This window comes from Limanda limanda, chromosome 8 (assembly GCF_963576545.1).
Source record: "Limanda limanda chromosome 8, fLimLim1.1, whole genome shotgun sequence".
NCBI lineage: Eukaryota > Metazoa > Chordata > Actinopteri > Pleuronectiformes > Pleuronectidae > Limanda > Limanda limanda.
Window position 1 is genome coordinate 14910972 of NC_083643.1, and position 26495 is coordinate 14937466.

Sequence of the window (26495 nt, forward strand, 5' to 3'; positions counted from 1 at the left end):
TCTGTGCATTGAAGCGCTGCATGGAACGAGTGTGTGTGAATGGGTGAATAAGACTCGTGCTGTAAAGTGAAAATCCATTGAATATAATAGAAAAGTGTATATATAAATACAGTCCATTTACCACAGGCTTGGGAGGCCTGTAGCTTGTGAGTAAGTGTCTGTGGAGCTTGACTTTAGATTACATAAAGATGGGTGACTCCTTCTCACAAGTTAAGCCAAAACATCTTGCCCCCTGGTGGATGGCTGCAGTACAGTTCATAAATCCCACCTCCTGTATGTCAATGGTTGAGAGACTGATGAAACTACAAAGTCAACGTACGAGTCAAACACAATCTTCTCATTCTAGGTACATTAGTTCTTCTCACGCTGTTGTTAATTCAAGTGTTAACTTTTCCCAGTACATTTGATTTCAATAAATGATTTGATCATATAAAAATGGGGTGAAAGGTCATGATTGACAGCTGAGACTGACTCAGCTGACTGACTGAGAGGCTCCATCCCCTGATTGCTACTGTCACTAGTGGCTCCCACCATGCTTTTGGCTTCCTGCCTGGATATCGGAGGAAGTGGAGATGCATCAATCTTTATGTTCAGTCATTAATGAGTTTGATACTCGACATATTGGTAATCCATCACTGAAATTCCCCCTTAATGAAAGTCTAATGTGATGCAGGATGATATACCCTGAGGTATGAGCAGACAGGGTGGAACAATGGCAGCAGCAGTGATCAGCTAGGGGCCGCTTTACTCCCAGTGGCCCCCCGTGTATGCACATGTTTCCTATTTTATTTTTGCGTTAGCATGATGCTTTACCTTTCTACTTGAGACGGATGCAGTAAACAGAGGTGTTTGCAGCAGCCGAGCCACAGAGAAGAAGCTCCTCCTGCTTCTCCTGAGGAACCACAGACAGGGTTGAGTCTTCTCTCGCCTGAAAGACAACGCCGTGGGTTCGAGTGCCTCCTGGCGCAGGAAGAGGAAAGCGAAGTTGACGCTAGTAGCTTGTAGCTTAGCCACCATGGAACCCTGCCGCAGCCGAACCTAGCTCCCCGACGCTCAGCGCACACACCCGGCAGCCTGACTGGCTAATGTGCTGGAGCTGTTAAACACCACCGGGTCCGATGGTGAGCGAGCTCCTGCCTCCATAGGGGCTTATCTTTGGGCTTTGGGTACGTTATTTGGGCGGTAGCATTTCGCCAAGCTAGGTGGCTAACCCTCTGGCTGGGCTCCGTTATGTAGCCACTTCGCTAGCTGACGTCAAAACAACTGGTGCTGTCCAGCCTCCCAGTTCAGAGTCGCTTCAGTTCAATGTCAAATCACTTGTTTTGTCTTTGGAAACTCGTGTTGTGGCCTCGCCAGCGATAAACTGTTCATATACGCCACGCTTAGCTTGCCATGCTAACTGGAGCTAGCGTTTTGACGTTAGCCAGCTGGTAAGTGGTCTGGTCTGTCAGAGAGTAAAAGCAGGTACGGGTTTTAAAGTTTTGTCCGATTGATGCTCATGTAGACTCTGATTGCAGCAGGACTGCTTGACATATAGTATTGAAGTTATCCTTCAAAATGTTTACCTTCATCAATTTTGCTAAAACCTTTATCTTGATGATGTGATGATTTTCCTACACTTGACATCTATTGCACTTTCTCTGTCCGTCCTGGGAGAGGGATCCCTCACATGTGTCTCTCTCTCTCTGAGGTTTCTACATATTTATACCTGTTAAAAGGGTTTTTAGTATTTTTTCCTTACTCTTGTTGAGGGTTGAGGACAGAGGATGTCACACCATGTTAAAGCCCTATGAGACAAACTGTGATTTGTGAATATGTGCTATACAAATAAAAATTGATTGATTGAGTGCAGTGAAAGCTAACCATGCGTGTGTTCCTGCAGGTTCATGAGACTGTGCAGCCATGGGTGACATGAAAACCCCCGATTTTGATGATCTCCTGGCCGCCTTTGACATCCCAGATGCCACAGGGTTGGATGCCAAAGAGCCCATCCAGGGGGGTCATGAGGAGACGGAGAGTCAGCTGAAGCACTCGGGGATATGTCTGGACGACGGCCTGCTGAGCAACCAGGCTGTCACCACACCAGAAATACCTGTTGTGAGTGTCATCGTGAAAAACACTAGTCGTCAGGAGTCGCTGGAAGATTTTGGTGACAGGCTTCACCCTGGATCGGCACAGCAGAACGGATTCCGGGGACAAGAGACCCCGATCGACCCTGTTGAAATAAGCAACTCTGGCTTCTCCAAAGCACTTGCCTCCGCTCTGAACGGGGAGAGTTCAAGAGAGTTCATCGGAAAGGCGCCTGTTCAGGCCAAACCTGATGGAAGAGCAATATTTTCCCACTCACTTTCTAATTTTAGCCCCATTTCGAGTCCCGAGTCTGAAGACACTCGGTGTAGTCGCGATGAAATGCATCCAAAACAAGAGAGACCCTGTTTCCCAGAGGCTCCGGTGTTGGTGGAGCCTTCAGTGCCAGACATCCGAAAAAGTTTGGACCTCAGCATGTTTGATGACTGTCCAAAGGACTCTAATATTCCCACGCACACTCAAAGAAGCGGAGCTGATAGTAGTAGGAGTGAGGAGCTGTCAGACATCTGTGGCAGCAACGAAATAGAAGTAACACCTAGAGCACACAGTGCACTTCCTCCCCCGCTAAGCCGTAAGCAGAAATTTATTGAGACCAACTGCAATTCTGGAACCACGATGGATGTTCCCACCTCTTATCCTCTTGCTAAATCTCAGACATCTAAATTATCCTCTTGCCTGGAGGCTTTGGTTGCCCTGAATGCTAGAAAAGATCCCAGCGAGCCGACGAATCCCAGAGAGAAGCTGTCAGCCCACAGCGACTGCATGAAGGCCAGCCCCAAGGTCCCCATATCCCCACTGAGCCCCAGAAGTCCACTTGAAGCTGTGAAACGTTTAATGAAACCCCCCGATAGCCCCATGAGCATCTGCAGTGATAGCAGTGGCAAAGCATCTCCCGCAGTAGCATCCGAGTCACCCCCCGTAGTACCCAGGGTCCGAATCAAGACCATCAAAACCACAACTGGGCAAATCAAGCGCACAGTGACCAGCGTGCCGCCTGATTCAGAAACCGACGAAGTTCATTCTACCAATGAATCCTCTCCATCTCAGAGTATGATTAGTGAGGACTCTTACTCTAACATGTCTCCTCATCAGTCTCAGATTGCCATGGATGTTGGCATTCAGAATAAAAGCTCCACAACTAGTGCATCTTCACCAAAAGTCTTACACAAGAAACCCCAAGCAAACCCCAAAAGGTCAGGCACTAAACACTCCACGACAGCATTTCATAATACTGGCAGTCCTGCCAAAAGATCCGGTGCACATCAGGGGCCGAAACCAAAGAGAGTGTCGGCCACAGCAGGCCATACAACCAGCACAAGCTTCCTCCCCAAAGCAATGCACTTAGCTAGTTTGAACCTGGTCCCTCACAGCGTCGCTGCTTCAGTAGCAGCACGCTCCACCTCGCACCAACAGAGCCAACACACACTCTCCTCCACCGTGGACAGCACAGTCCCGCTGGTGCATCAGGTCAAAACAGCCAAGCCCACCCCTCGCACGTCCATTCCTAACACAGCAGCAGGAACCCTAAACAGACTGTTGAACAATGCCAACCCTGTGCCTACGTACGTGCCCAACCTGAACCCCCCTCCAGAGAGCAATATCAACCTACCACTTCGCGGGTACTGCTGCCTCGAGTGCGGCGACTCCTTCGGGGTGGAGAGGAGTCTCGCGTTTCACTACGGCAGGAGGAGCGTTCACATTGAAGTGGGATGTACGCACTGTGCAAAGACGATGGTGTTCTTCAACAAATGCGCCTTGCTGGCACATGCCCGGGAGCACAAGAACAACGGCATGGTGATGCAGTGCACGCAGCTCCACATGAAACCCATAGCAGAGGAACAAATGTTTGCCCCCCTGAGCACCGAACCTGTGAACGCCGACTCGTACGGCTCGCTGTCGCCCTCCGCTAAGACCCAACCTGTGCTGCCCTTATATCCAGACAACGTGATTCGCCACAGACTCCGATGCTTGGAGTGCAACAAGCAGTTACCTGACTACAAAGCACTCGCAGGACACTACCAGAGACCTTCAGAAGATGTGGAGGAACTAGTGAGTTTCAGCAAAATATTTAAGGCTTTTAATGTATTTTCCAATTCTTACACTTCTCTCTTGTTTTCTTTTTTTTTAACACAGACTTGTAAGGTTTGCTCAATGCTGCTACCCAACAAGTGTAGCTTCAAAGCTCACCAACGCATCCATGCACACAAATCCCCTTACTGCTGTCCTGAGTGTGGCGCCCTGAGTCGCTCCGCGGACATACAGAAGCACGTCAAGGAAAACTGTCTGCACTACGCACGCAAGGCCTGGTACAAGTAAGTTTCCAAATATGAAATGCTTCATTAAAAGGTCTCAGTCGAAACAGTGTTACAGAAAAGTTGCATCATGTTTCCTCATTTTCCCCCAGATGTCTTCACTGTGATATGGTTTTCAAGACCTTTCAAGGACAAAAGACTCACATCGAAGAGAAACACTGCGCGGTGTTCTACAAGTGCCCCATGTGTCCGGTGGCCTTAAAGACGTCTGACAGCTGTGAACTGCATTTGAAAAATAAACACGCCGGTAGCAAATCAACTCCTCAGTAAGTTAGCGGCACATGACCTGACTTAAAAAGAAAAATGGTACATCTTGTTTTACAGTTTCTTTTTATGGTGTTCTCTTTGGTTCGCAGGTTAATCTTTAAGTGTTCTTGTGAGACCATCTTCAAGAAAAAGAAGTCGCTGATTCAGCATTTCCATCAGAACGCTCACAAGCGTGTCACCTGTGTGTTCAAGTGTCCAGAATGCAACTCGGTCTTTCCACAAAAGCAGTTATTAATGCAACACTTCAAGGTTGGTTTCTTTGTACATTTTAATTAAGATACATTAATTAGTTGATCTAATTTAGCTCCCAGTGATTAGTTTGATTAGTGATTTGAGTTTGTGTTTAGGTTTAATTTAATTGTGTAGTTATACTTATACTATAAATGTACTCATGTATGTGGTAAAATTAAACAAGATGTGGGTACTAACTTTCATTACTTTTTCAAAAGTGACATTAAACCTGAGCTTTGGACGCATGATTATCTTGCAAAGCAAAACTCAGCTACTGCTTTTTAATTAGGATTTAATCTGCAAAACCTTGCACTTGATGCTGGATAATCCCCAATGTAAATCATAAAGTCAAGTTTGTATCTCAGGTATTATTAACATCTTGAGATTTTCACCATGAACTGTTATTTTCTGTCTTCAGAGTGTGCACGTTGGAAACACGACAGCAGAGACGGAGAAGAACAGACAGTCTGACAAGACAGACGCCAAACAACAGAAGAGTCTCAATCCTGTCAAACCCTCAGAGAATCCCAGAAAAAAGGCTGAGCAGGAGAGCAGACCCCGTGTGAAGCCCACTGGCTGGACGTGTGGGGAGTGTCTCCAGTGGTTCCCCGAGAGAGAATCCTATGTTTCTCATGCGAAGACCAAACACGGCAAGGTAGGCGATCATGAATTTTATATTCAAATAAAATATAAAGAGGTCCAGTGACAAATAAGACCTTATCTCCAAATCAAACGTTATACTGGAATGGCACAGAGTAGATGCTTCTCCAAGGCCCTGCACTCCCCTTAACATCTATCAAGCTGCACCACATTTCAAGCACTCATAGTTATAAGTCCCATAGATATCCCATTGGCTCATTTTTTCAGCCGGATCCATTAATTATTCCCTGAAAAATCAGGTGAAAAAACGTCTAATATATTCCTGGATCCCCCCTTCGTCTGGATCCGCACCAATATTTATTAGGTTCTGTATGACCCATGTCTCGTCATCCGCCAAGTGCCATGGAAATTGGTTCAGTAGCTTTTATGTCATCCTGCTGACAAACGAACCAATGGACAGGGGTGTAACCAAACAATTATTCTGTCAGCAGACAGACAAAACACCATCGGATAAAAACCTCCCATGTAAACTAGTCTGAACAAAGCAATGAATTCTGCACTTTCCCTCTGCCTACTCTTCATGTAGTCTACCTGAAATCTGTATAAACATAAACCAGTCCTGAGTGGTAATTTTGTAAGATGTCCTGATTTAAAGTGGTGAAATGTTTTCCATCCCAGTTGATTTGGCAATGCCTGGTAATAGAAAATGCAGTTTAATACACAGCAAAGCAAACTATTGTAATTTTAATAAAGAAATCATGAAATAATTGGCCTGTTTCTAGTGATCTGTTAACAACCTCGATCCTATTATGAGTCTGTAGTGAATGGAAGTAGCTACTCTGCTGAGAAGTTGAAGTGTCTCCTCTAGCTCTTCAACCAGTGACCTACAGTGGCTTCTTCTTCTTGTTCCTTTACTCCCTGCAGTGTTTCAAACAGCAGAAAAATGAAATTAAACCCTTTTAAAGTGAAGTTGCTACTATAGGAAATGTTCACTTTGCACCGTCAGCATCTTGATACATAATTTTCTCCTGAAATGTTGCCATAGACGTTAAAAAACATGTAAAAGTATTTCCGTGGTCTCAGTCACCATTGTATTAGCTCCTGCGGTGATAGATTTTTGACTCCTTGTCGTTTGCCACTTGAAGTCCCGACCAGCCACTCTCCTTTCAGCAGGGCAGCATGTATGGTGCTGAAAGGAGAGATGACTTCAGTGAGCCCTGCAGCAGAGGTCAGAGTAGGTGCTGATTGACTGGATGGATGCTGCCAGTGCATGAGACGAGCTGCTGATGTCTTGATTTCTGTTGGGAATTCAAAGTTATGCCAAAGTTTCCCCTTTTTGCTTATTCTCAGCTACCTGTTATGTTTTTAATTTTTTTCAAATGATTTCTACTCCAACAGTCGGTGAAGAAGTATCCATGTAGACACTGCGAGCAGTCCTTCAACTCTCCAACCAGTCTACGGAGACACATTCGAAATGACCACGATGGCAAAAAGAAAAATTACACTTGTTGGTAAGATTGTTATATTTGGACATGAACTAATCAGTGTTGTAGAAAATATCTAATGTATATTCTTTCTTTATAAATGAAGGTATTGCACGGACACGAAGACGATATTCACCTCGAGTGTGATGTTGAAGAACCACATCAGTCTAATGCACGGAATCAAAAATCCTGATCTTGGCCAGATGCCGAAAACAGCCACCAAGGAGTCCAAAAAGGCTGTGGGCAAGGTATTTGTTTGTTTGTTTTTTTAGCCTAAACTAGGGATGTCACGAGAACCGATACTTACGATACCTTTCGATACCAAGATAACAAAACACCGACGATGCCCATTATTTTGAAGCACCGTGAGCTTCGATGCCAGCAGGTTTTAGCAACTTAGCATTAGCATCGGTGCTGCGCCAGTCGACGTTTACATTCAGAAAACCAAGATGGCAACTGCGGCTGCAGCGATCGCCCCACCTCGACTTGTTGATAAAATAGGCACAAACAGTCGTGTATGGGAGTACTTTGCGTTTGAGGCAGATGACCGTGGCGTTATCATTAATCCGCAGAAGCCATTATGCAAACGATGCTACCGTGGTCTTCAGACCAAGGGAGGTAATACTTACAGTTAAGCAAAGCACCTGAAAGACCGTCATCCGGATTTGTTTAAAGAATTCAAGGTGAGTTGTGATTCATATTAACTGAATCAATACTAAGCTCGCTTTAATGCATAACGTGTCTCACAACAATGCGTCACTCACATACGTCACTCGCATGCGTCCGCAACTACCGTATAACCCACAGTATATGAGCAAGCACATTAAACTACCGTATATGACATTATCAACGTCCAAAAATGCACTTTTGGAATCTTAGAAAACATTTTTTTTACCCTGGTATCGAAATCGGCATCGAGAATCGTGTTATTTTACTGGTATTTGCATCGACTACTGAATTTTTGGTATCGTGATACCCCTAGCCTAAACAACCAAAAAATACAAATGTTATTGATGATTGTAAAGTGTGTGACCTCTGTGACTTTCAGGGACTTGTGTCAGAAAGACCGGCTGTTGTCAAACAGGGGAAGAAGGGGCAGGATCTCCCGGGGAGTCTCGAGGCTCCGTCAGCGAAGCGTCTGAAATCTCAGTTCCGCTGTTCAAAGTGCGGCTTCATCACAGAGGACAGCACACAGTTCCAGCAACATATACCTCAGCACAAAAGTGATGAAAACACTCCCCAGTGCCTTCACTGTGGCCTGTGTTTCACATCGGGGCTGTCTCTCAACAGACATCTTTTTATTGTACACAAAGTCAAAGACAAAGGCCAAGAGGGGATGGGGGATAGAAAGGAGAAGGGGGTGGAGGTGAGGGAGAAGGAGGAGGATAATCAGCCAGTCAGATCTGCAGAGACTGACGAGGTTAATAACTCGTTACCAGTGCGACATGACACCGAACCGTCACAGGCAGAAGAGCCAGCGAATCGGCACTTTGACAAGACCACGGACTGTAATTTAAAACTGAGCGCCCACTCCCATACGCCAGCCGTCTCTCTGCGGTAACGACAACCGCCTCGACACCTCTGAGAAGTCTCAGTGGTGTCTTCAGTTGTCATTGTGAATCATGTTCTTCATGTAACTGGGGGGGGCTTGACATTAATGCATGGAGGTGGTACAGAGAGTCTGGGCCTCTTCGTTTTTTCAAATGTTCTCTCATGCTATTCAGTATATTCAAGCAGATCCTTGACATTTAAGAACAAACCGTATTTTCATAAACAAGAGGACAAATTCATATTCATATTTTAAAATTTATTTAACTTTGCATGTTGGTATTGTATTCTTATTGCCTTCCAAGCATACAGCAAGTGCACTCATATTACAGCGGAAGCCTTTTCTTTCTTTCTATTTGTTTGTTTGTTTGTTTGCTTTCGTCCACCCCGACTGGAGACTCAGGAACGTCTTGTTAGTTTTTAGGTCTCGTGTTGGTTGATGTAACAGTGACGGGGTGGATTTTCGCTTTTTGTAACCAACGGTAAATTTAAAACCTCTTAAATTTTGTCTGAAGTATTTAACGCTACACATTATCACCTGAATGGGATTCGGGTTGCCGTCTTTATGTTGACCCTATTGCAATTATTTTTGCAGTACGAAGCTAGAATTTTAGTCGCCGTTTATCAGAAAACCGTGTAGTTGGGTATTGGTTTAAAATCAGTCCTTCTGCATTTATGGTAAACAGTTATTTTTTAACAAGTATCCTGTATGGTCAGCTACAGAAATTATGATATACAGAACAATTGGAGATTTCTGAAATGATGATTTCTTTTACATTTTTATTGAATGTGTTTGATTTGTGGCTGCATGTGTTGTCCCAGATCTGGCCTTTTCTTTCTCTTAAAAAATATGATTTTGATTTGAAAGAGCATTTAGGTGAAACGTGGAGAGGTATTGTATGTTGTGGCGCAGCAGTATTGAAAATACCTCAAATTACCAGAAGTGTATTTTTAGTCAAGTGAACGGTCGATGTAATGTCAAATCAGGGTACATTGTTTTGGATAATCCAGAGCAGGCATGGAAGTGAAGTGTGGCGGCATATGGAGACGATGTTTTAGAAATCAGGACTTGGTAACCGGAAGACACTCATAATAATAATGAAAAAACGCATCAGACGAAAATAAATATCGTGGTTTCTTCTCACTCACGTCCTGATTTGTAAAGCAGCGCCTTAATGTTTTGTAATGACACGTGACAGTTGCTACCTCCATGGTAAATGGCAGTGATTGTTAAACGTTGAAAGGCTTTTGAAGAGTCGCAGGTAATCTCAGTGCAATGTAATAATGAGTTTATAAAATGTGTATTATTCCACATTATTCAATTTTATAAATTATTTAGGGAATGATAATGAGGATATTTGGTCATATTGACTCAACTGGCGAGGGAACTTTTCTATGTAAGTGCTACACGAGCGCTCTTATTTCTGTCTAATCCTTAAATCACCACGCTGCAGCTGTCAGTCTGCGGAGGCTGAAAAGAACGATTCTTTTGTAATGCTTGTCAAAACAGATTTGTACTTTTGATACTGTGTACAGTGAGGACTTGTAGAGTAAAGTAACATGTACATACAGTAGCCAATGAACCCTAGATTCACAACATTTCTTAAGCCATTTCATCTGTTCAGCATGCAGTGGCCCATGTGCCTTGCTGTTATGTTTACGTAAAGTACTTACAAATAAATCGGTGCATTTAATTACAATTGTGCTTTGTGTTTTCCTCATGTGTCACAGACCCGTGTCTGTATTGAACTGCTGGATGCACGTGAGGAAAGTATCGGTATTTGGGAGTGATAATTAGTGGTTTTGCACGGAGGTCACATACTTGACGTCACGGCAAGTCCAAATGGCACAAGGCATTCTAATGTGCATCCAATAAGAAACCAGCCGCAGAGGCGTGACTTCATTTCATTAGAATATTGAGCCCGTCCCTTCTCACTATAACTGCCTGCCCAGAGGAGAAGAGCCGAGAGACTTTTAATTAACCGGCATCAGGTTGTGACCAACACATTCGGAGGAATGACAGGCACTTTGACCAGAATCTGCCGAGCGGGACTCCTGTCTTCTTTCATCCTCATCTCGTACTTTGCCATGGCATCTTCAATGACTCTTGATTTGACTGAGCTGAGGAATAAAGGTTTAAAGATCAAGGTGAATCCCAGGTCCAACCTGTGGGCAACGGGTAAGAAAAAACAAACCCTATTCTATCATATTTGTTATTCCTAATGTGCACTTTTAATGGTTTTCATTGAGATTGTGTGTTTTGATCACTTCAGGGCACTTCATGGGAAAGAAAAGTGTTGTGGATGGTTCTTTTATGGAGTCGGCTTCTGAAGGTGTAAATGTTCCTGCTGATGTCCGACCTGTTAGTCCTCTGCGCACAGTGGAAGACCTGCAGGCGCTGCTCACTCTGATGCTTGAAACTGCTCAGCGTGCTCAGGAGAACCCAGATCTGAAATGTTGGTTCATTTGTTATTTTTATTTGTATTAATATTTTTGCTATTACTATGTCATCAACTGTACAACTGATTGTCTTTTTCATTATTTTAGGGTTGGAGGAGACCCTGCTTGATGAGCATTAACCGGCATCAGTTCCCCATTATGAAATCCTACTGATGAAGAAGAAAAAACAAGTGCTGATATTTTTATGTTTTTCTGCACTGCTTTATTCTTGGATCTATTTATTTGAACCTCTTATTAACGTGTCATCTGTTAATAAACAAATCATAAAATCCAGTTCAGTTGTCAATTGATTTTTTCCCACCTTAAACTTGTTTTATTTGAATTGCAATGAATATAATATAAAGGAAATATATGGTCAAGTTAAAGATATTTTACCACACAATGATATGAAGGTAAATAGAATCATGAGTGTTATATTAGTTTTTGTAACATGTAGCCGGTTGTCCTCAAAACCATTTCATTGATCGTACCTGGGTAAAGGAGTCCTCCTCCTGAATGTCCAGATGATGAAAGGGACATGGTTCTTTCTATATTTCTAGTAAACAGGAAATATTAGCATAATTCAATATTCTGGTACTGAACCCATTCTGGTTTGTACTCCAATCCAGAAGGTGGCGGTAATGCGCCTAAACCCTATCTGTATTTTGCAACCAGAAGAAAGTGTCACCCTATCCCCATGGCCGGTTTATTTTGAGGAGACGCAGCAGCAGCAGCCATGCCTCTGGTCGTGATGTGCGGTTTCCCCTGTAGCGGCAAAACGCGCCGGGCGGAGGAGCTGAAGCTTCACTTCGAAAACAGCTCGAAAGCCAAGGTTCACATTGTGGGAGACGGAACTCTGGGTGTTGACAGAAACAGTGTTTACGCAGGCAAGTGATTTCCAACCACGTCCAACTTCCTGTAGCCACCTGGTGTGTGAACTTGTTCCTGTGGGTGCTGGAGGCTTCTTTCACATCTTGGCCCCCCCACCAGAGCCTTCACAGCTTTAACTCAACTGGAGCATCTCAATCCAAACTGCTGATTTGAACTTAACCAATTCAACTTGTGGAAGAAAAACCAGTGGGACCAGTTTGTCAACATGACTTGTTGTTAAGGTGGACTTCTCTTTGTAGTGATGTTAGGTCCGCCGATGGATGACTATGATACATCCTGAGAACATAGAGAGAGATGGCGCACGGGGGTTTATTTATAAACAGGGCAGCGTTGAATTCATGTTATTTTGAAAAGGGTTTGGCCTGAAGTGTCTCCATCGGGTGGCAGCTATTTGACCAATCACTGATCAGGATTATATTTCAGCTCATGTCCCTTCATAATAAAAGGTTTCCTGTTTATTAAATGTCAGAGACAGTGTCCTACATGACTGACATAGGGTCAGAGTATGAAGTTATTCAATCAGCTGTTGGAAGATATTTCCATGGTTTTAAAATATTGATTTGATTAAGATTACCATCAAAATATTCAAACTTTACAGTCCCAGTTAGAGTTGAACTGTTCTCCTCAGTATGTTACAGGCTGAATTAAAGGGTCTAAGGAGATTTAATATATAAACACTTAAGAGGGCTGTTCTGAATCAGGATTTATTTGAACTAACCCTGGATTTCTGCAGCAACTTAACCTCGTTGTATTTGTCCCAGATTCCCAAAAGGAGAAAAACGTCCGAGCCTCTCTGAAAGCGGAGGTAGAGAGGTGAGCTTCACACAGAGGAATCCATCACTGCTGTTTTGCTGTCACTGCCACTTTTTTAAACATTTAATATTTGTTGTTGTTTAGAAAAGTCAACAAGGACGACATTGTGATTTTGGACTCATTAAATTACATAAAAGGTAAATGATAAGATTCATAGTTTGTTTTCTAATCACCCTGGTTTGTCTATGCTCTGATATTTAACACTGAAATACCTTCCAGGCTACCGCTATGAACTATTCTGTCTCATCAAACACGCACAGACACCCCAATGCCTGGTGAGTGGACTAGATATATTACTGTTATTATTAATGATATAAACCTTTACATTAGTCACATAAGCCTTCATGCTCCCTCTTACTGAAGGTTTACTGTTTGACGTCAGATGAACAGAGCTCGTCGTGGAATAGCGGTCGAGAGGCTGCTGAGCAGTACACACAGGACATGTGAGTGAGAGGCCTCTGCACATACAGAGTGTGTGCATGTCCATCAGTGACGTAGGGGTAGAAATATAATTACGCTCTTTTATCTTTTTACGTTTTGTCCCTTCTAGCTTTGACGCGTTAGTTCTTCGATATGAAGCTCCAGACTCCAGAAACCGATGGGATAGTCCTCTCTTCTCCATCCTAAAGGACGACACGCTCCCGTTTGAAGCCATCTCCGACGCACTCTTCAAAAGAAAAGCACCCCCACCTAACCAGTCTACGCAGAGTGTAAGGGACACGCATGCTTTTATTTATTATTAACACACGTGCAGATTCATTTCCTGGCATTCTACCTTTTTGACAGCCTGATGGTAATAAGTCCTTGTCTCTTCACAGCAACCGCTGTCGTCTTCAAGCTTCTTGTACGAGTTGGACAAGATCACACAAGAAGTCTCAGTGGTATGTTTCAATCTGTTCTTTTCTGTTTGTCCATGAAACAGTCTCTCCGGGTTCTTTCTAGTTGTGTATATTTTTTGCTGGTCCCACTTTGTTTTGAGGAGTAGGGCCAGGCAGAAGAAAACAATGGTGGATGATTTTTTTTTATTTTTCAGAATAAAGTTTAATTGCAGAACTACTGACAGCTGTTTAAATTACCAGTGTTTTATATTTTCAAGCTCGTGTGGCTTCTCTACCTGAACAGACGGTTTTCAGGGACAAATTCCTACTACTTATTGTGTTTGGCAATCGCACACAATCACGGAAATGAGTGTTTTGAGAGCTTGAATTTAAACTTGAAATTTGTTGAATCTAGACATTTTGACCTAATTCTAAATTCGACTCTAAAAAATCTTCCTCTTCTTTTATTATTTTTTTCGTGCCTCAGCTGATACTCGTCTGTCTGTGCAGTGTTTTACATCATATTTCCCAATCACCAAAGTGAGACTTGCAAGTTATGTATTGAAAACTACTTTTTGTTCTCAGTGTAGGCTTTTCAGTGCATACAAAGTGAATGCAGTTACTATAGGTTGTATCTTTTCAATATCCACCGTCCTGCCCCTATGACTTAAACTAAAGTGGTGCGTGTCCTCCTTCTGCTCGTGCTGACGTCAAGGTGTGTGTTTGCGTCTCCTGTTGTGTGAACACCTTTGTCCCTGCAAGTATTTATCCATTTAATGACATGCCTGTGATGTCATGTGGCTGCTAATGGTTTTCAGCCAATAAGAAATGACCTGCTCCTCCTGCTTGATTTTCTATTGAGTCCAGCAGGGAGTTGCCTGAAATAATTTGTTAATTTTAGCAACCGAAATGTTTTCCTTCAATAACTAGTATTTTCGACAACTTTCCTGTTAATTTGATGATTTAGAAGAGTGTGGATCAGTGTGTACTATTGGACTCCCAACAGTACAAATCCCCTTGGAAGTTGCATTTCTCAGTAGGAACATTATCTACTGTATTTAATGTAATTTTTAAATTTTCAGGCAATTTTTAACGCACAGAAGATAAGTGTTCCCGGGGATCTCATATCAGTTCCAGGAGCTACAGAAAAGATATCCTTTCTCACATGTACATATTGTTATTTAAAAACTCTATTTTCTTTTCTCATTAAGCTGCTTTTTTCGGTGGATACGTTTTCATGTTTGCATCCCTGTGTGATGTCACACGTCCAGGTAGCGGTGATCTGTCAAGGCCAATGACTGGGATGACTCATTTTCATCATCTGCCTTTGTAAAGCAAGTCATTCCCTCACCAGTGGGAGGCAAAGCACTCCAAATCAAATTACGCGTTAGGGGATGGTGGATGAATGCTTCTCCATCAAAGAGCTCAGAAGAAAGCTACAGCAGCCAATCACTGTTAAAGGTCCTGGCTGTGATAAAAGACTGTGGGATATATTTATATATATATTTGTGGTGGAGAGTGACCAAATTACACGGATTAGTTGATTTTTATTGGCACACTTTCTCAAAAGCAAACACTTACATCTTTCCTTTTGAAGGCGGTGATTAAGATCAGAAACCACATTAAAAGAACATTAGATTCTGCACTTCTGCCTTTAATGACACACTTTGAATTTTTTAAGTAATGACGGAGACATTCAGCTCTTTGTGTTGTGTGGTTAATGTCTTCCTCCTGAAAGACTTGAGGTGTGATTCTGTGACCTTCAGATACTTGTACTCAAACGTCCTTAACCTGATGACAAACATCGAGCTCACCAGGGCCATCAACATGGCAGAGCTGCGGAAACTACGGCGCCAGTTCATCAGCTACACCAAGACGCACCCGACAGAGAACACAGGGAAAATCTCCAACATGTTTGTGCAGTATCTAAATAAGAGCCTACACTGAAAACTACTATCTTTGGCCTGTTTTTTGTTCCAAATAAATATATGTAAATATTGATTGCCTGTTTGTGTGTTATTGACCATTTTAGATAAATCCACTCACATCTGAGATACCAAAAGCAGTACAATTTAATGAGAATAAATTTGTCATTACCAGAAAGAGTATTAAAGAAAGTACAATTACTTGTACCTGTGTTATTTACAAATTAATTTCTTGACACAACAGAGAAAAAATATAATTGGATTTTTTAAAATTGAGTGGCGCAGTTGTCATGAAGTTGAAACCGAAGATGATGGATGGATGGATACATGTGTTACAGCAGCGAGGTATCCGACACAGAACACACTATACAAATTTTTAAAATATAAGAATATGAACATTTTAATAAAAAATATTTTATTGATCTACTCAAAACTTAAATGGGTTCTTCATTGTGTCATGCTCCAACCCTCCACAAAATGCATGGAAATAGGTTCAGTAGTTTTACCAAACGTCCATGTGCATCATTTAAAATCCTCACCAGTCAGTAAATGGCAAATGTTCCCAAGTAGCAGTGAGCCTCAACTCCTCACGTGTTGGGTTCGACCTCTGGGTGATAAGCCTGGCCAACGCAACCTGGCTTCCCTTGTTCAAAAGCTCCTTATACCTCAGTGGAATTTGAGAGGAGAAAATATTGCTGAGTCAAGCTTCGAAGATTTTGTGTTATGTAACACGATTGTGAGAAGAAACTAGAACAGGAAGTGATTTACAGTTACTTAACTGATTACTGTTGGTTACTTCACTGGAATGATGTATGATTATGCAAACATACAGCATGGAGAATAATGTACAGAATGTGCCAACTGCTACAGTATACAACAGATATTCACACAACAGAAACAATAGTGACAATCGCAATAAACAACCATTTATTGAATGCATAAACAAAACCAAATACATGTGTACACAAATTTCTCAATGAATTTCACAAGAAATCAGCTTCACAAAGAAACATTTTACAAAATTATAGACAATGCAGATAGAAAAATAATGGAAGTTGATTTAACAAAGAGACAATAACAAATAAACTATTGTTTTCAGATATTACCATCATCTCAAAGTCTTTTTCTTCAGAGGAACGCTGGTGCCGAAGATGATGTCCCAGTGACTGAAGAAAGGAGCGTAGTTGCTGCTCGGCCTCTGGTGGTGCATATCATGAGCCGGAGCACCACCCAGCAAACCAAAAGGCACCAGGTGGTTGAGGGTCCACGGCAGGTCGTAGCCTATGTGGTCCTCCACGGACATCCAGATGCTGAAGATCGTGACGCACCACGTGGTCAGCGGGTGACACTTTAAAGCAATAGGGTCCTGGTTGCTCCACACTCCCACGGTCATCAGCTCCGGGATGCTGAGCTGCTCGGTCGACCATGAGAAGGGCGCCACGTATTCGTGGTGGATGGCGTGAATCCAGCGGTAAAGCTGTGAATGCTTGTGATGTATGAAGTGCCAAATGTAGTACTGTGTGTCAAAGACGAGAAGCACAGCCAGTCCATCGATGAAAACCTCACACAGAGTAGGAGCCTCATGTGGCAGAATTGGTGCAGGCAATATGAACATGCTGATTATTACAGATGGAATAACAAAGAAGATGTGGTTATACATCGCCTTGAGGAAGCTCTTCACCATCATCCTCACTGTTGGCTGCCTGTCTGGTTGGATCTTGTACTGATACATGGAAGGCACCTTTTCTCCCAGGAGGTCCAGCACAGCGAAAGGTAAGCTGAAGAAGAAATAACTGGAAAAAGCAAGTAGGACTGGGAAAAAAGGAGATGATACGAGAGGCAGGTGGTGAAAAAGCAAATAATCCCAGAGAGGCTGCAGAAGCCGGTCTGAGGTCCAGGAAGGCAGGAGCTGCGAAGGCAGATCACTGATGTTCAGCATCTTGGTGCAAGTATAACAAACACTGCTGCTGCTGCTGCTGCTGAAAGTCTCCTGATCGCCACAAAGTTCTGCCTTTATACAGTAGAGTTCAACTTTGCTCTCAATCGGAGCAGATCAGCACTTTTTCCCCTCCTTGCAGCTCAATGTCGACATGCAGACCTTCACAAGATTAACAAGTGTTCAAGCACAAGAATTAGACACAACACATTGATAAGCTTGAGACTCAACCAGCACAGATGCATGGAAGGACAAAAGGCAGAAAACCTTTTTGTAAAAGTGAAATATGGACACACGTTAACAATTCTCAGTTTTTTAATCCAAGTAGCAGAATCGATTATTAATTTAAGATGATTATTTAGTTGAAGATACATTTCTGATGTAAAACGAGAATGTCACTCAGTAGTAGTTCAGACCTCTGCCAAGGCCAAACAGTACCCTCATGAAACAACATTGAAATTGGCTTAGTCTGGATTTTTTTGTCCATTGTTTTTTTTTTTTTTAAATCAAGATTCATGAATTATTCTCTTATAAACAAAAATTAAAAATCAAAAAATCAATCAAAAAATGTTAAAGAATGTTAAAAACTAAATTCCCCGATCTGATCTGAGATTTAACGGGTTTCCTCCGTCAGTCATGCTCGAAATTTCTACATAATCCTGGTTACTAACAAACAAGCACAGAAGAAAACATGACCTCCTTGGCAGAAATAATCAAACCACATACAACCCCACAGTTAAGTTTGCACTGATCACCTGGTGTACACAAGGTGACTCTGGATACTTTATGTTGTGTTTTACTGAAATGGTCGGACACATGCCTACACTCTGCTATGTCAGTCCAGAGATAACTTGAAGCTGTGTTTACCTCTTTTTCTATTATAACAGCATTAAATCGGGAAATAAGACACTTTTGATCTGTTAACACACTGTGCAATCACATCAAATGACCTGCATGCATCGACTCACTCTATCTCATTACATGCGATAACCTGTTAAACCTGAGTTTGATACTAAACCAAGGTCTTTTCACTCAATCCACACCAAAGCTTCAGATTTTAAATGCAGATCTGAATATTCTCACTTCTCCCACTCACATTATGAAGGATCACAACGACATGATTTTTTAAGGCAACATATATTTCATAGAAACCATAATGTCCGTTCACCGGTTAAAACAACAACCCTCTTTTTCACCAGCTACTTCTTTTCACTGGCTGCCTTCCTGGAAATCGTTTTGTTGGTGTTGGCGTATTTGTGTCGATCATTTCTAGAGTGAAAAGAAAGAAATCTTCTGATTAACTTTTTATCAACAGGAACGTGTTAATGTCAATCTTTGTGTTAATGAGTCAAATATTTCTATTACTACTGGTATGTTTTCTTAAGTAAAGTTAATTCAAATTTGTCGTTCAATAGATGTACCTGTTCATTTTGACTTTGCTTCTGCAGCCCAGTCCTCCCTCCCAGTGGCTGGTGCGAGTGCCCCTGGTCATCATGCTCCCACAGCTGATGCAAGGCTTTCCATTGCCGAATGGCTGCAACAGAGATGAGAATAATAAGAACGCAGTAAAACTCACAAATGCATACATGCTTCCTGGTGGGAACAAAATTTGTATTTATGATTGAATAAATCAACGGAGCAAATCAAGATGGTTCTCAAACTCTTTTCCTCTACGTTTCACCTTACCTCAAATATTTTCACTCTATTTTTTATTCTATTCTATATTTTTTAAAATAATGTTTCAATTAATGACAATTGTAAATCAACAATCTACATTCTGTAGTAAAACTTTGAAAGCAGAGACTCTAAACTTAATGCACTTTTCCAATGTTACGTTGAATGGGTGTAACCTTGGATACCTCTCTTCAGTTAGAAGAGTGCAAATCAATAAAGACAACATATGCCTAAAATGTAAGGTCACGTTATGTCTGTAACTACCTGTTCTTTGGCACAGTAGCCACAAATCATCCTAGTGGCGAGTTCCATCGGGTGGTCCTGGTCCTCACCGTGGCACACGTCACACGCATAAGCCCGACCACAGCAGGGAAACCTGAAAACAGGGAAACAAAGCTTGCACCGACTTCTCCAGGAACATCTCAGATATCAGAAAGGAGAAGTTGAACAGGGCACAGAAAGGACGTTACCTGAGCCAGCGATGGCTCTGTTTGTAATGTTTGCATGCTCCTTTGTCTGGTAGTGGCTTCCCCTTTTGCACGGCAGGATCTCGTATGGTCTTATAACTAACAGCACTTGAACCTGCACAAAGGGGAGAGGGGATTGGTGCATTTGACAGTAAACATATTCACATCTGTATGAGTATAATGTTCATTTATAAAGGTTTCATGCATTTTGTACCTTTTTAAACCAAACAATATAAGGAAAAAATTGACCAAGAGTCAATTGTGGCCCTTCTTAGCTATAAAACATTTGCTGATAACAAATGCAGATGAGCTCTGACCTGATTTTTCGGTGCGGGGCTGAATATACTGGAATCTTACGCTCTCAGCCAGGATACTAAGTTTGGTGTGGCAGTGTTCACAGTTTAACTCTTTGGTTTGTCCATAGGAAATATTCTGAGGAGAAATAAAAACAACAAAAAATGGACATCAATTCATATTTCAGTTGTTTTCTTGGTGTGATTTCACAATGTTACTTTACACACATGTTGATTGAACGTGTTTCAATACCTGGACAGGGCACTCCTGGGAGCAGCTGAGGCAGCCCACGATGAGGTCACAGTCCTGAAGCACCAGGTCAGCAGTGGTGACGTTGTGGAGGTCCAGGTAGCCCAGGACGTCGCTGTAGTGGTGCAGCATGCAGGGCCTGTACGCAGCGTTGATGCTTGTGCTGCACTTTTCACATTGAGCTGCGCAGGCTGTCCGGCCGTTGAGGATCAGGTCTGCAGTGACTTTACACCTGCAGACGTGACACACACAGCACAGAGTTAGCTTTACAACTGAGGATCTGCGCTTAATCTCAAAAAAGAACAGCTTTAATTTGTGCTTTTTCTTTACCTATTACACTGAAGAGAAACTGTGATCCTTTGGGCCACTAAGGTGGCTGTGTTCTCTCCCAGCCTCAGTCCCAGCACCTTCACCTCTGTGCCTCTGCGGGGATCACTGATCTTAATGTTCTCAACCAGATGAGTGACTTCTTCCTCCTGCTGCTGCTCTTCATCACAGTCTGAACGAGGCAGCTTTCCTCCGTCCACTGCACTCTCACCTTCTGTCACTTCTAGTTTTCCTTCACCACTGCTGTCCCCATCTGCCTCAGGAGCAGGAGTGGTGTCAGAGGCAGAGGAGGTGTCCTTCTCAGATTTTTCACATACTGCTGCCTGGAGCTCCTGGTATGGTATAAACTGCAGTCCAGCCCTTTCTACGTCAATTTCTTTTTTTAACTGCAAAAATTCAAAAAGAAGATGTTCAGTTGAAGCGTTTATTGAAATGACAGTAAATTCAAAGGGAAGACACAACATTTACAATCATCTGCTTTTCATAGAGGCTGTAGTCTCACCTGCCTGGCTCCTTCGGTGAACAGTCTCTCCAAACTTCGATCTAGCCAGCGCAGAAAAGGCCGGAAGAGCAGCTCTACCTTTCCCCGAAGCAGATTGGTTGCATGCTTGGCCTGAAGCCACTCCAAAGAGGCTTCCTGTGCATGTCTGTGCAGACAGAAACATTATTAAAAAATGACTGCAACCGTTATCCACAATCAACAACAATTGTAAAATAAAGTGAAAATTATGTTTTACCTTGCCATAACTGCTGGCAGATCACTATCCAATGGTACATCCAAAGTGAAAACCTGAGGAGAACATATCAAGGTTGTTAGAAACTGTTGTTTGTGTAAGTTACATGAAAAGATTAGAGAAAAACCTTAATGTCATTTACCTCCTGTGGGTAATTGTCTGGGAAGCTCACCATGATGTCAATTTCTTTCAGATCAAAAGGCTGCAGGTCACAATGCACAGTGTCATAATATTTCCAGGTTATATACTTTATTCATTCTAATGACAGGCTATATTTTAGACAAAATGTGGGTTAGTGGTTTAAAAAAACTGTGAATATTGGAACACCAAATAATTTCCCAATAATTTAGTCAAATAAGCCAAAAAATGTAATCACAGCTTTACCCACTTTTCCTTTGTAACAAATGGACTTAATTAGTTCTCAGTGGTACAGCTTGATCCCAATTCTTAGTCTTTCTGTGCTACTTAACACTTATCATACTGAGGCAGCTGTGATTTGTTCCCATTTGTCTTTGAATTACATAAATAACATCGAAGGTGAAGGAAGAGCAGAGATAGGAGGAAGAAGAAACTGTGTACCCAGTCTGGATCAGTGGCCTCCACAGTCATCCTGTAAAAAGTGACTTTGCCATCACTTCGTTCCTGAATAATCAGCTTGTCGTTGGGAAAACGCTTCTTCAGCTGCTTGATCTCTGTCTCTCGTAGTTGCTCGGCCACGTCCTCAGTCAGGTCACACAGCTTGACCTCCTGGAGGATGCCGGGACGGGGCACTGGTATCGTCCTCGGAGCGGGTCTCGTCTGATCGCCGGAAACAGGCAGGTCATCCACCGAGGGCAGCTGCGGCGGATGCCAGAAGCGACATCTGTCCTCCATGGTGCAGTGGCCGGAGAGAAAGTAGCGACAGGGGCGGCGGCGGCCTGCGGCTGGGGGGGCAGCCCTGGACTTGTTAGGGTGAGGAGGCCTGTTCCCCACATTTCCACCAGGGTCCTGCTGGACATCCGGCTGGCTGGGTGTTGTCCTGTTGGTCTTCTTCTCGTGAGCACCGGCGTCATCTCTCACATGCCGAAACTTACATCTGTTGCCAAAACTACAGTGCCTGCCTTGAGAGAAGAAGCGGCACAGCGGCTGGCTGCGTGGAACTGGTTCGGATTCAGGTGCATGTCCTTCCTCACAACTCTCCATCGTTACAAAGACCTGAATAAAGGAATACAGTGACACTGATTATTGAAATGCAATTACTTCTACTGTTAATACACAAATACTAAGAAGCATTGTTGTGTTGAAATAGGCAAGGACCTCCACAAAATACACTTAAAATGCAGAAAAGGGATCTGTTGCCCCCCTGAAGTTAAATCTGAAGACCTGAGGTAAGGGGGCTAAGCCAAGTTAAACCATATTTGAAATGGGCTGTGTACTGGGGCGTCCACAAACCTTTACCCATGTAGCCTGTTAGCATGATAACATAACATTAGCTGCCTTACTAAGCTAGTTGCACTTCACGTACAGGTGTCGAGGTAGACGTCTTAACACTGTTATGTTGAAAGAAATGACGTTACCTAAAAGACACGCAAGGGTCCAGGACAAGGTTTATTCCGTGGGTAAATACAACCACAAATTGAATGGCTTGACTTCAGAGCTGTCAGCTGAATGTTTACGTGCTGCACGTAGCGTAAACGTGCGTGCAAAGCGTAACGGTGTTTCGTCATTACGTATTTGTCTTTTCCACCCATGGGAAGCGAAGACCCGCCTCTCCCTCGTCTATGATTGGCTTCTGACCAGTTATTACGCTTTTTCCCAAATCTGAGCCAATCAGACTTGCCTCGGGTGAAAAGTGTGAAAACGAAAAAAATACGTCAGCGCCCTCTACAGTCACTTTTCACTTTGAACATTGAACAGCAGAGAAAACAGTTTCCTGTCTTATCCACAGAGTGTTAATAAATAGTTTCTTATCACACAATGTTTTATTGGCAGGTGGAGTTTGCCACGTTTTAATGGAGGAATTATGTAGATTTTATAAGACAAGTCATACAAGTCGTTCAAAAGGTCCAAAGTTCGTCCCTGACCTGTGGAAACAATTACACAAGAAATGTTACACAATTTTGTAATAATCTTACGATATTTTCTGTAATTTTACTTATATTTGGCGTGGGATTTGTATTTTCTGATGACTTTGGAATGTTCTAAACTATTCTGACATGAGTTATTTTGATTTGTAATGATGAGTTGCCTGATTGAACAGCTGAGAGTTTTAAAAAAACACTTTACTTTGAACCACCAATTCAACCCATATTTAATCAACTCACACTTACAATTTTCTATCAAACTTATATTTATTAGCCGTCCAAACTCACTGATCTACATTGCAGCCCATCTACTTCACAACATCATAATAATGCTAAGCAAAAAGTTATATTTGAATTCCATAATGTTAAATAATCGGAAAAACTCTACTGTTGAAGGTCATGTGATGTGATATACATATTTTCCTGCAAGATAGTGTCACATAAAAAAAACCCGGCTGGGTCCATCCATACTGCATCAATAGCACTACTCACTTGAGTAAACCCAACCTTGTTGCTTTTATATTACACTTCAGTACCTATTAATGTTTATTATATTATGTTATATATTATAATATATATTAAACGTTATATTAAACCTGACCTCTAATCGTAATCCCATGTCCTTTTATACAATACTGCAGTTTTTGTTCCTTATATTATTTTATATTATCATGTATATATCATTTATATCATTATAAGTATGGCTTGTGTCCCTTCTTCTATCTCATTCTTTGTTGGTCTTTATGTCTTTAAATGGCCAAGTAATCTACACAATCATTTCAGTGTGTTTGTACTTGTGTAACTGGCAAATAAAGTCACTTGAATCTGAACTGAAATATATCTGATAGAAAGTTTGAGCAAAGTAGAATTTCTCATCCTAAACAATTTATCATGTGTTGAGGGGGTATGAATAATTTGTGTAACTGGGCCGTCACTTGACACCACACAGTGAGCAAAGCACCATCAGACACTCATGGTATAAAGTCTCTACAATAGTCGTTCTTTCTGGTTCAAACGTCTACATCCCTCAGACAGTAAAGGATTCACCTTGTGATTTTTACTTCAGGATGAATATGGATGTCAGTGCAGATCTTTGGATGGGATGCTTGGGAAACGACTCTTTGCTGCAGCCTGTGTGGGACAGTCTGAGGCTCAACTACAGGGACTATTTGAGATCTCCCCTCTTCCCCATTGTTCTGAGTGTGTCCACATTGCTGCACTGTGCAGGCGTCACTTTGTACAACCATGTGTTCCTAGTGCTCACGGCATCAGTGGCCCAGTGGGCATGGAGGCCAGACATTGACCTCCCGGACCAGGCTCCCTTCCTGATGGAACTGACAGCTGGAGTGATCGGCAACCTCCTGCTCTTTGACTTCCAGTACTTCATCTGGCACCTGCTCCACCACATGATCCGTTGGCTGTACGTCACTTTCCACGCCATCCACCATAATTACACGTCCCCCTTTGCTCTCGCCACTCAGTGTCTCGGCGGCTGGGAGCTGATCACGATCGGCTTTTGGACAACCCTGAACCCTGTGATCCTGCAATGCCACCTTCTCACCACATGGGCCTTCATGGTGGTGCACGTCTACGTTTCTATAGAGGATCACTGTGGCTATGATTTCCCCTGGTCGACATCACGTCTGATACCATTTGGCATCTACGGAGGGCCCAGCAAGCACGACGTGCACCACCAGAAACCAAACACCAACTTTGCACCACACTTCTGCCACTGGGACAAAATATTTGGCACATATGCTGATGTCAGCTTCTCTTCATCTATAAAATAAAAGCCTGTTAGACATAGAGATCTGGGCTTTTAATGAGTCTGTTTGTTAGGGTTAAAATGATCACGATATCAAAAACTAAAGAAGCTGAATCTTTAATAATTTTCCATTATTCCTTATAAATGGAGGCATTTTTGTGTATTACCTGTAATGATTTCCTGTAAATGTTGTGATAATGTGTAGATTTGTTCATCATATATCAAAAAGCTATTATTTAAAGTTTGTGCAGAGTCTAAATAAAACAAAACTGTGTCTATCGTCCAGTGTGTCTGGTTTCTCTACATTGAAAGTGATCCCAAGCTTTGGACTTGGTTTTCAGTATGTTCATCTTCATTTATGTAATCCATCCTTTTCAGTCCTCACTCTTCCCAGTCTCACGTTTTCAAATTTCAGTTCATTTAGTTTAATTGTATAACCTACGTTACACCGTTTGTCTGTGTTGTTATGTTTTTTCCTTATTATAAATAAACTAGATAACATTTTGTGAAGGGGTAGAGCATGAACAAAGGAAGGTTTTGGGTGTGGATCTGGACCAGGGGGTGACTTGAGGAATTCTAAGCCCCTTTCTTTAACATTGTGAACATTTTCATTGATTTTTCTAAGAGAATAATTCATGAATCTTGTATTTGTGTATTCAACCCAGACTCTATTGTGTGCATACATTACTATAAAAGCAAATTTAATGAGCAGTGTGTCAGGATTTGTAGGTTTAAACTCTTATTGAAACTAGTAGTGCTATTGTTTGTTTGGATTGAGGTTCTATTGATTAATTGTTGTATTGTATTTATTTGCTGCTGATTAGAGTTCAGTGTTCTATTTCATTTGTTGTTCATCAGGACCTCAGCACCTAGTTCCGTTCTCTCTGATGTCCCTCATGTTTTGGAATGACAACAAATGTTATTGAATCTTGACTCTTATTGGAACACATATGATAACACCCAGGGGTGGCTCCTGGTGCAGGCGACATAGGCGGTTGTCTATAGGGTGAAAAATGCCGAGAGGGCGGCACAAGAGACTGAATTATCATGACGTGACACATGCAATGTAAAACAATATATTAACGTCACACCATCATCCTCTAACCCCCAGGTCTCACCGGAGGTAGAAGCGCCGTGAAAAGCGGTCCGCCTCATTTCCTCGTCCCATGTTCGCACCTGCAGCGTAATGCCGGGAAGAACCGGGAAGCGCCGCGGCCACACATACACACAAGCACATAATCTCCTGTGGGAGGTGGGGGGCGGCTACAGGCTTGCGTAGGTCAGTCACCCGTGAAGACCAGCATCCTTTACCCCTGAACCAGCGCAGAGAAATGTGATCCCTGGGCCGCAGGGATGAGCCAGCCCCACGCCACTACGCTGCCATGGGTGGAACCAGGACACCAGTGGACACAGGAGCTGGATCCGAACTCATGGGGAAGTTTGGCAGGCTGTCGTGTTGGCAGGACTTCAACCACCTATTCATTGCACAATATCTAATAATATGTAAATTTAAAAAGAAAAATGAACCATAACCATTTCAAATTAAATATTAAATTTTTTTTTAAATTAA

General features: G+C 42.5%; 6 protein-coding genes across 8 annotated transcripts; 4 read left to right on the forward strand and 2 right to left on the reverse strand.

The window, feature by feature from the left end:
- The first annotated feature begins 1017 nt into the window (after positions 1-1017).
- znf592 (zinc finger protein 592) lies at positions 1018-10230 on the forward strand. 2 transcript variants are annotated; one of them, XM_061076757.1, is made up of 9 exons: positions 1018-1121; positions 1883-4137; positions 4222-4400; positions 4493-4666; positions 4757-4916; positions 5317-5553; positions 6897-7009; positions 7089-7230; positions 8031-10230. In XM_061076757.1, exons 2-9 carry the CDS (start codon positions 1903-1905, stop codon positions 8541-8543), a joined length of 3753 nt encoding a protein of 1250 aa, XP_060932740.1. In that variant the 5' UTR covers positions 1018-1121; positions 1883-1902; the 3' UTR covers positions 8544-10230. The 2 variants fall into 2 exon arrangements, with proteins under 2 accessions (XP_060932740.1, XP_060932741.1); XM_061076758.1 differs by having other exon boundaries at positions 1106-1166.
- A 316-nt stretch (positions 10231-10546) lies between these two features.
- Positions 10547-11109, forward strand: nmba (neuromedin Ba). Its single transcript, XM_061076573.1, has 3 exons — positions 10547-10709; positions 10804-10986; positions 11078-11109. The coding sequence occupies exons 1-3, from the start codon at positions 10547-10549 to the stop codon at positions 11107-11109; spliced, it is 378 nt and encodes a 125-aa protein (XP_060932556.1).
- Positions 11110-11674: 565 nt separating this feature from the next.
- On the forward strand, positions 11675-15492 carry kti12 (KTI12 chromatin associated homolog). Of its 2 annotated transcripts, XM_061076846.1 has the most exons (9): positions 11675-11856; positions 12622-12673; positions 12758-12810; positions 12893-12948; positions 13037-13116; positions 13224-13383; positions 13492-13554; positions 14574-14642; positions 15295-15492. In XM_061076846.1, exons 1-9 carry the CDS (start codon positions 11706-11708, stop codon positions 15436-15438), a joined length of 828 nt encoding a protein of 275 aa, XP_060932829.1. In that variant the 5' UTR covers positions 11675-11705; the 3' UTR covers positions 15439-15492. The 2 variants fall into 2 exon arrangements, with proteins under 2 accessions (XP_060932829.1, XP_060932830.1); XM_061076847.1 differs by lacking the exon at positions 14574-14642 and having other exon boundaries at positions 15258-15357.
- A 1032-nt stretch (positions 15493-16524) lies between these two features.
- Positions 16525-17591, reverse strand: ch25hl1.1 (cholesterol 25-hydroxylase like 1, tandem duplicate 1). Its single transcript, XM_061076574.1, has one exon. The coding sequence runs from the start codon at positions 17353-17355 to the stop codon at positions 16525-16527; it is 831 nt and encodes a 276-aa protein (XP_060932557.1). The 5' UTR covers positions 17356-17591.
- Positions 17592-17649: 58 nt separating this feature from the next.
- si:dkey-24l11.2 (uncharacterized protein LOC100034462 homolog) lies at positions 17650-22751 on the reverse strand. Its single transcript, XM_061076317.1, has 12 exons — positions 22654-22751; positions 21677-22291; positions 21240-21299; positions 21101-21153; positions 20866-21010; positions 20367-20749; positions 20040-20268; positions 19811-19925; positions 19497-19608; positions 19291-19402; positions 18774-18886; positions 17650-18621 (listed from the first exon to the last, which is right to left on the reverse strand). Exons 2-12 carry the CDS (start codon positions 22277-22279, stop codon positions 18552-18554), a joined length of 1995 nt encoding a protein of 664 aa, XP_060932300.1. The 5' UTR covers positions 22280-22291; positions 22654-22751; the 3' UTR covers positions 17650-18551.
- Positions 22752-24227: 1476 nt separating this feature from the next.
- ch25hl1.2 (cholesterol 25-hydroxylase like 1, tandem duplicate 2) lies at positions 24228-24950 on the forward strand. The gene has a single exon (XM_061076576.1). The coding sequence runs from the start codon at positions 24228-24230 to the stop codon at positions 24948-24950; it is 723 nt and encodes a 240-aa protein (XP_060932559.1).
- The last annotated feature ends 1545 nt before the right edge of the window (positions 24951-26495 follow it).

What these genes read in the sequence shown, in the direction of transcription:
- znf592 (XM_061076757.1), top strand. Translation starts at nt 1,903, where the DNA reads ATGGGTGACATGAAAACCCCCGATTTTGATGATCTCCTGGCCGCCTTT. An exon ending in GCACGCAAGGCCTGGTACAA is followed by an intron (nt 4,401 to 4,492) that starts GTAAGTTTCCAA and finishes ATTTTCCCCCAG; the next exon opens with ATGTCTTCACTGTGATATGG. An exon ending in GGTAGCAAATCAACTCCTCA is followed by an intron (nt 4,667 to 4,756) that starts GTAAGTTAGCGG and finishes TTTGGTTCGCAG; the next exon opens with GTTAATCTTTAAGTGTTCTT.
- nmba (XM_061076573.1), top strand. Translation starts at nt 10,547, where the DNA reads ATGACAGGCACTTTGACCAGAATCTGCCGAGCGGGACTCCTGTCTTCT. An exon ending in GTCCAACCTGTGGGCAACGG is followed by an intron (nt 10,710 to 10,803) that starts GTAAGAAAAAAC and finishes TGATCACTTCAG; the next exon opens with GGCACTTCATGGGAAAGAAA. An exon ending in GGAGAACCCAGATCTGAAAT is followed by an intron (nt 10,987 to 11,077) that starts GTTGGTTCATTT and finishes TCATTATTTTAG; the next exon opens with GGTTGGAGGAGACCCTGCTT.
- kti12 (XM_061076846.1), top strand. Translation starts at nt 11,706, where the DNA reads ATGCCTCTGGTCGTGATGTGCGGTTTCCCCTGTAGCGGCAAAACGCGC. An exon ending in CACAGACACCCCAATGCCTG is followed by an intron (nt 12,949 to 13,036) that starts GTGAGTGGACTA and finishes CTCTTACTGAAG; the next exon opens with GTTTACTGTTTGACGTCAGA. An exon ending in CTAACCAGTCTACGCAGAGT is followed by an intron (nt 13,384 to 13,491) that starts GTAAGGGACACG and finishes GTCTCTTCACAG; the next exon opens with CAACCGCTGTCGTCTTCAAG.
- ch25hl1.1 (XM_061076574.1), bottom strand. Translation starts at nt 17,355, where the DNA reads ATGCTGAACATCAGTGATCTGCCTTCGCAGCTCCTGCCTTCCTGGACC.
- si:dkey-24l11.2 (XM_061076317.1), bottom strand. Translation starts at nt 22,279, where the DNA reads ATGGAGAGTTGTGAGGAAGGACATGCACCTGAATCCGAACCAGTTCCA. An exon ending in CCCAGGAGTGCCCTGTCCAG is followed by an intron (nt 19,926 to 20,039) that starts GTATTGAAACAC and finishes ATTTCTCCTCAG; the next exon opens with AATATTTCCTATGGACAAAC. An exon ending in CAGAGCCATCGCTGGCTCAG is followed by an intron (nt 19,403 to 19,496) that starts GTAACGTCCTTT and finishes CCCTGTTTTCAG; the next exon opens with GTTTCCCTGCTGTGGTCGGG.
- ch25hl1.2 (XM_061076576.1), top strand. Translation starts at nt 24,228, where the DNA reads ATGAATATGGATGTCAGTGCAGATCTTTGGATGGGATGCTTGGGAAAC.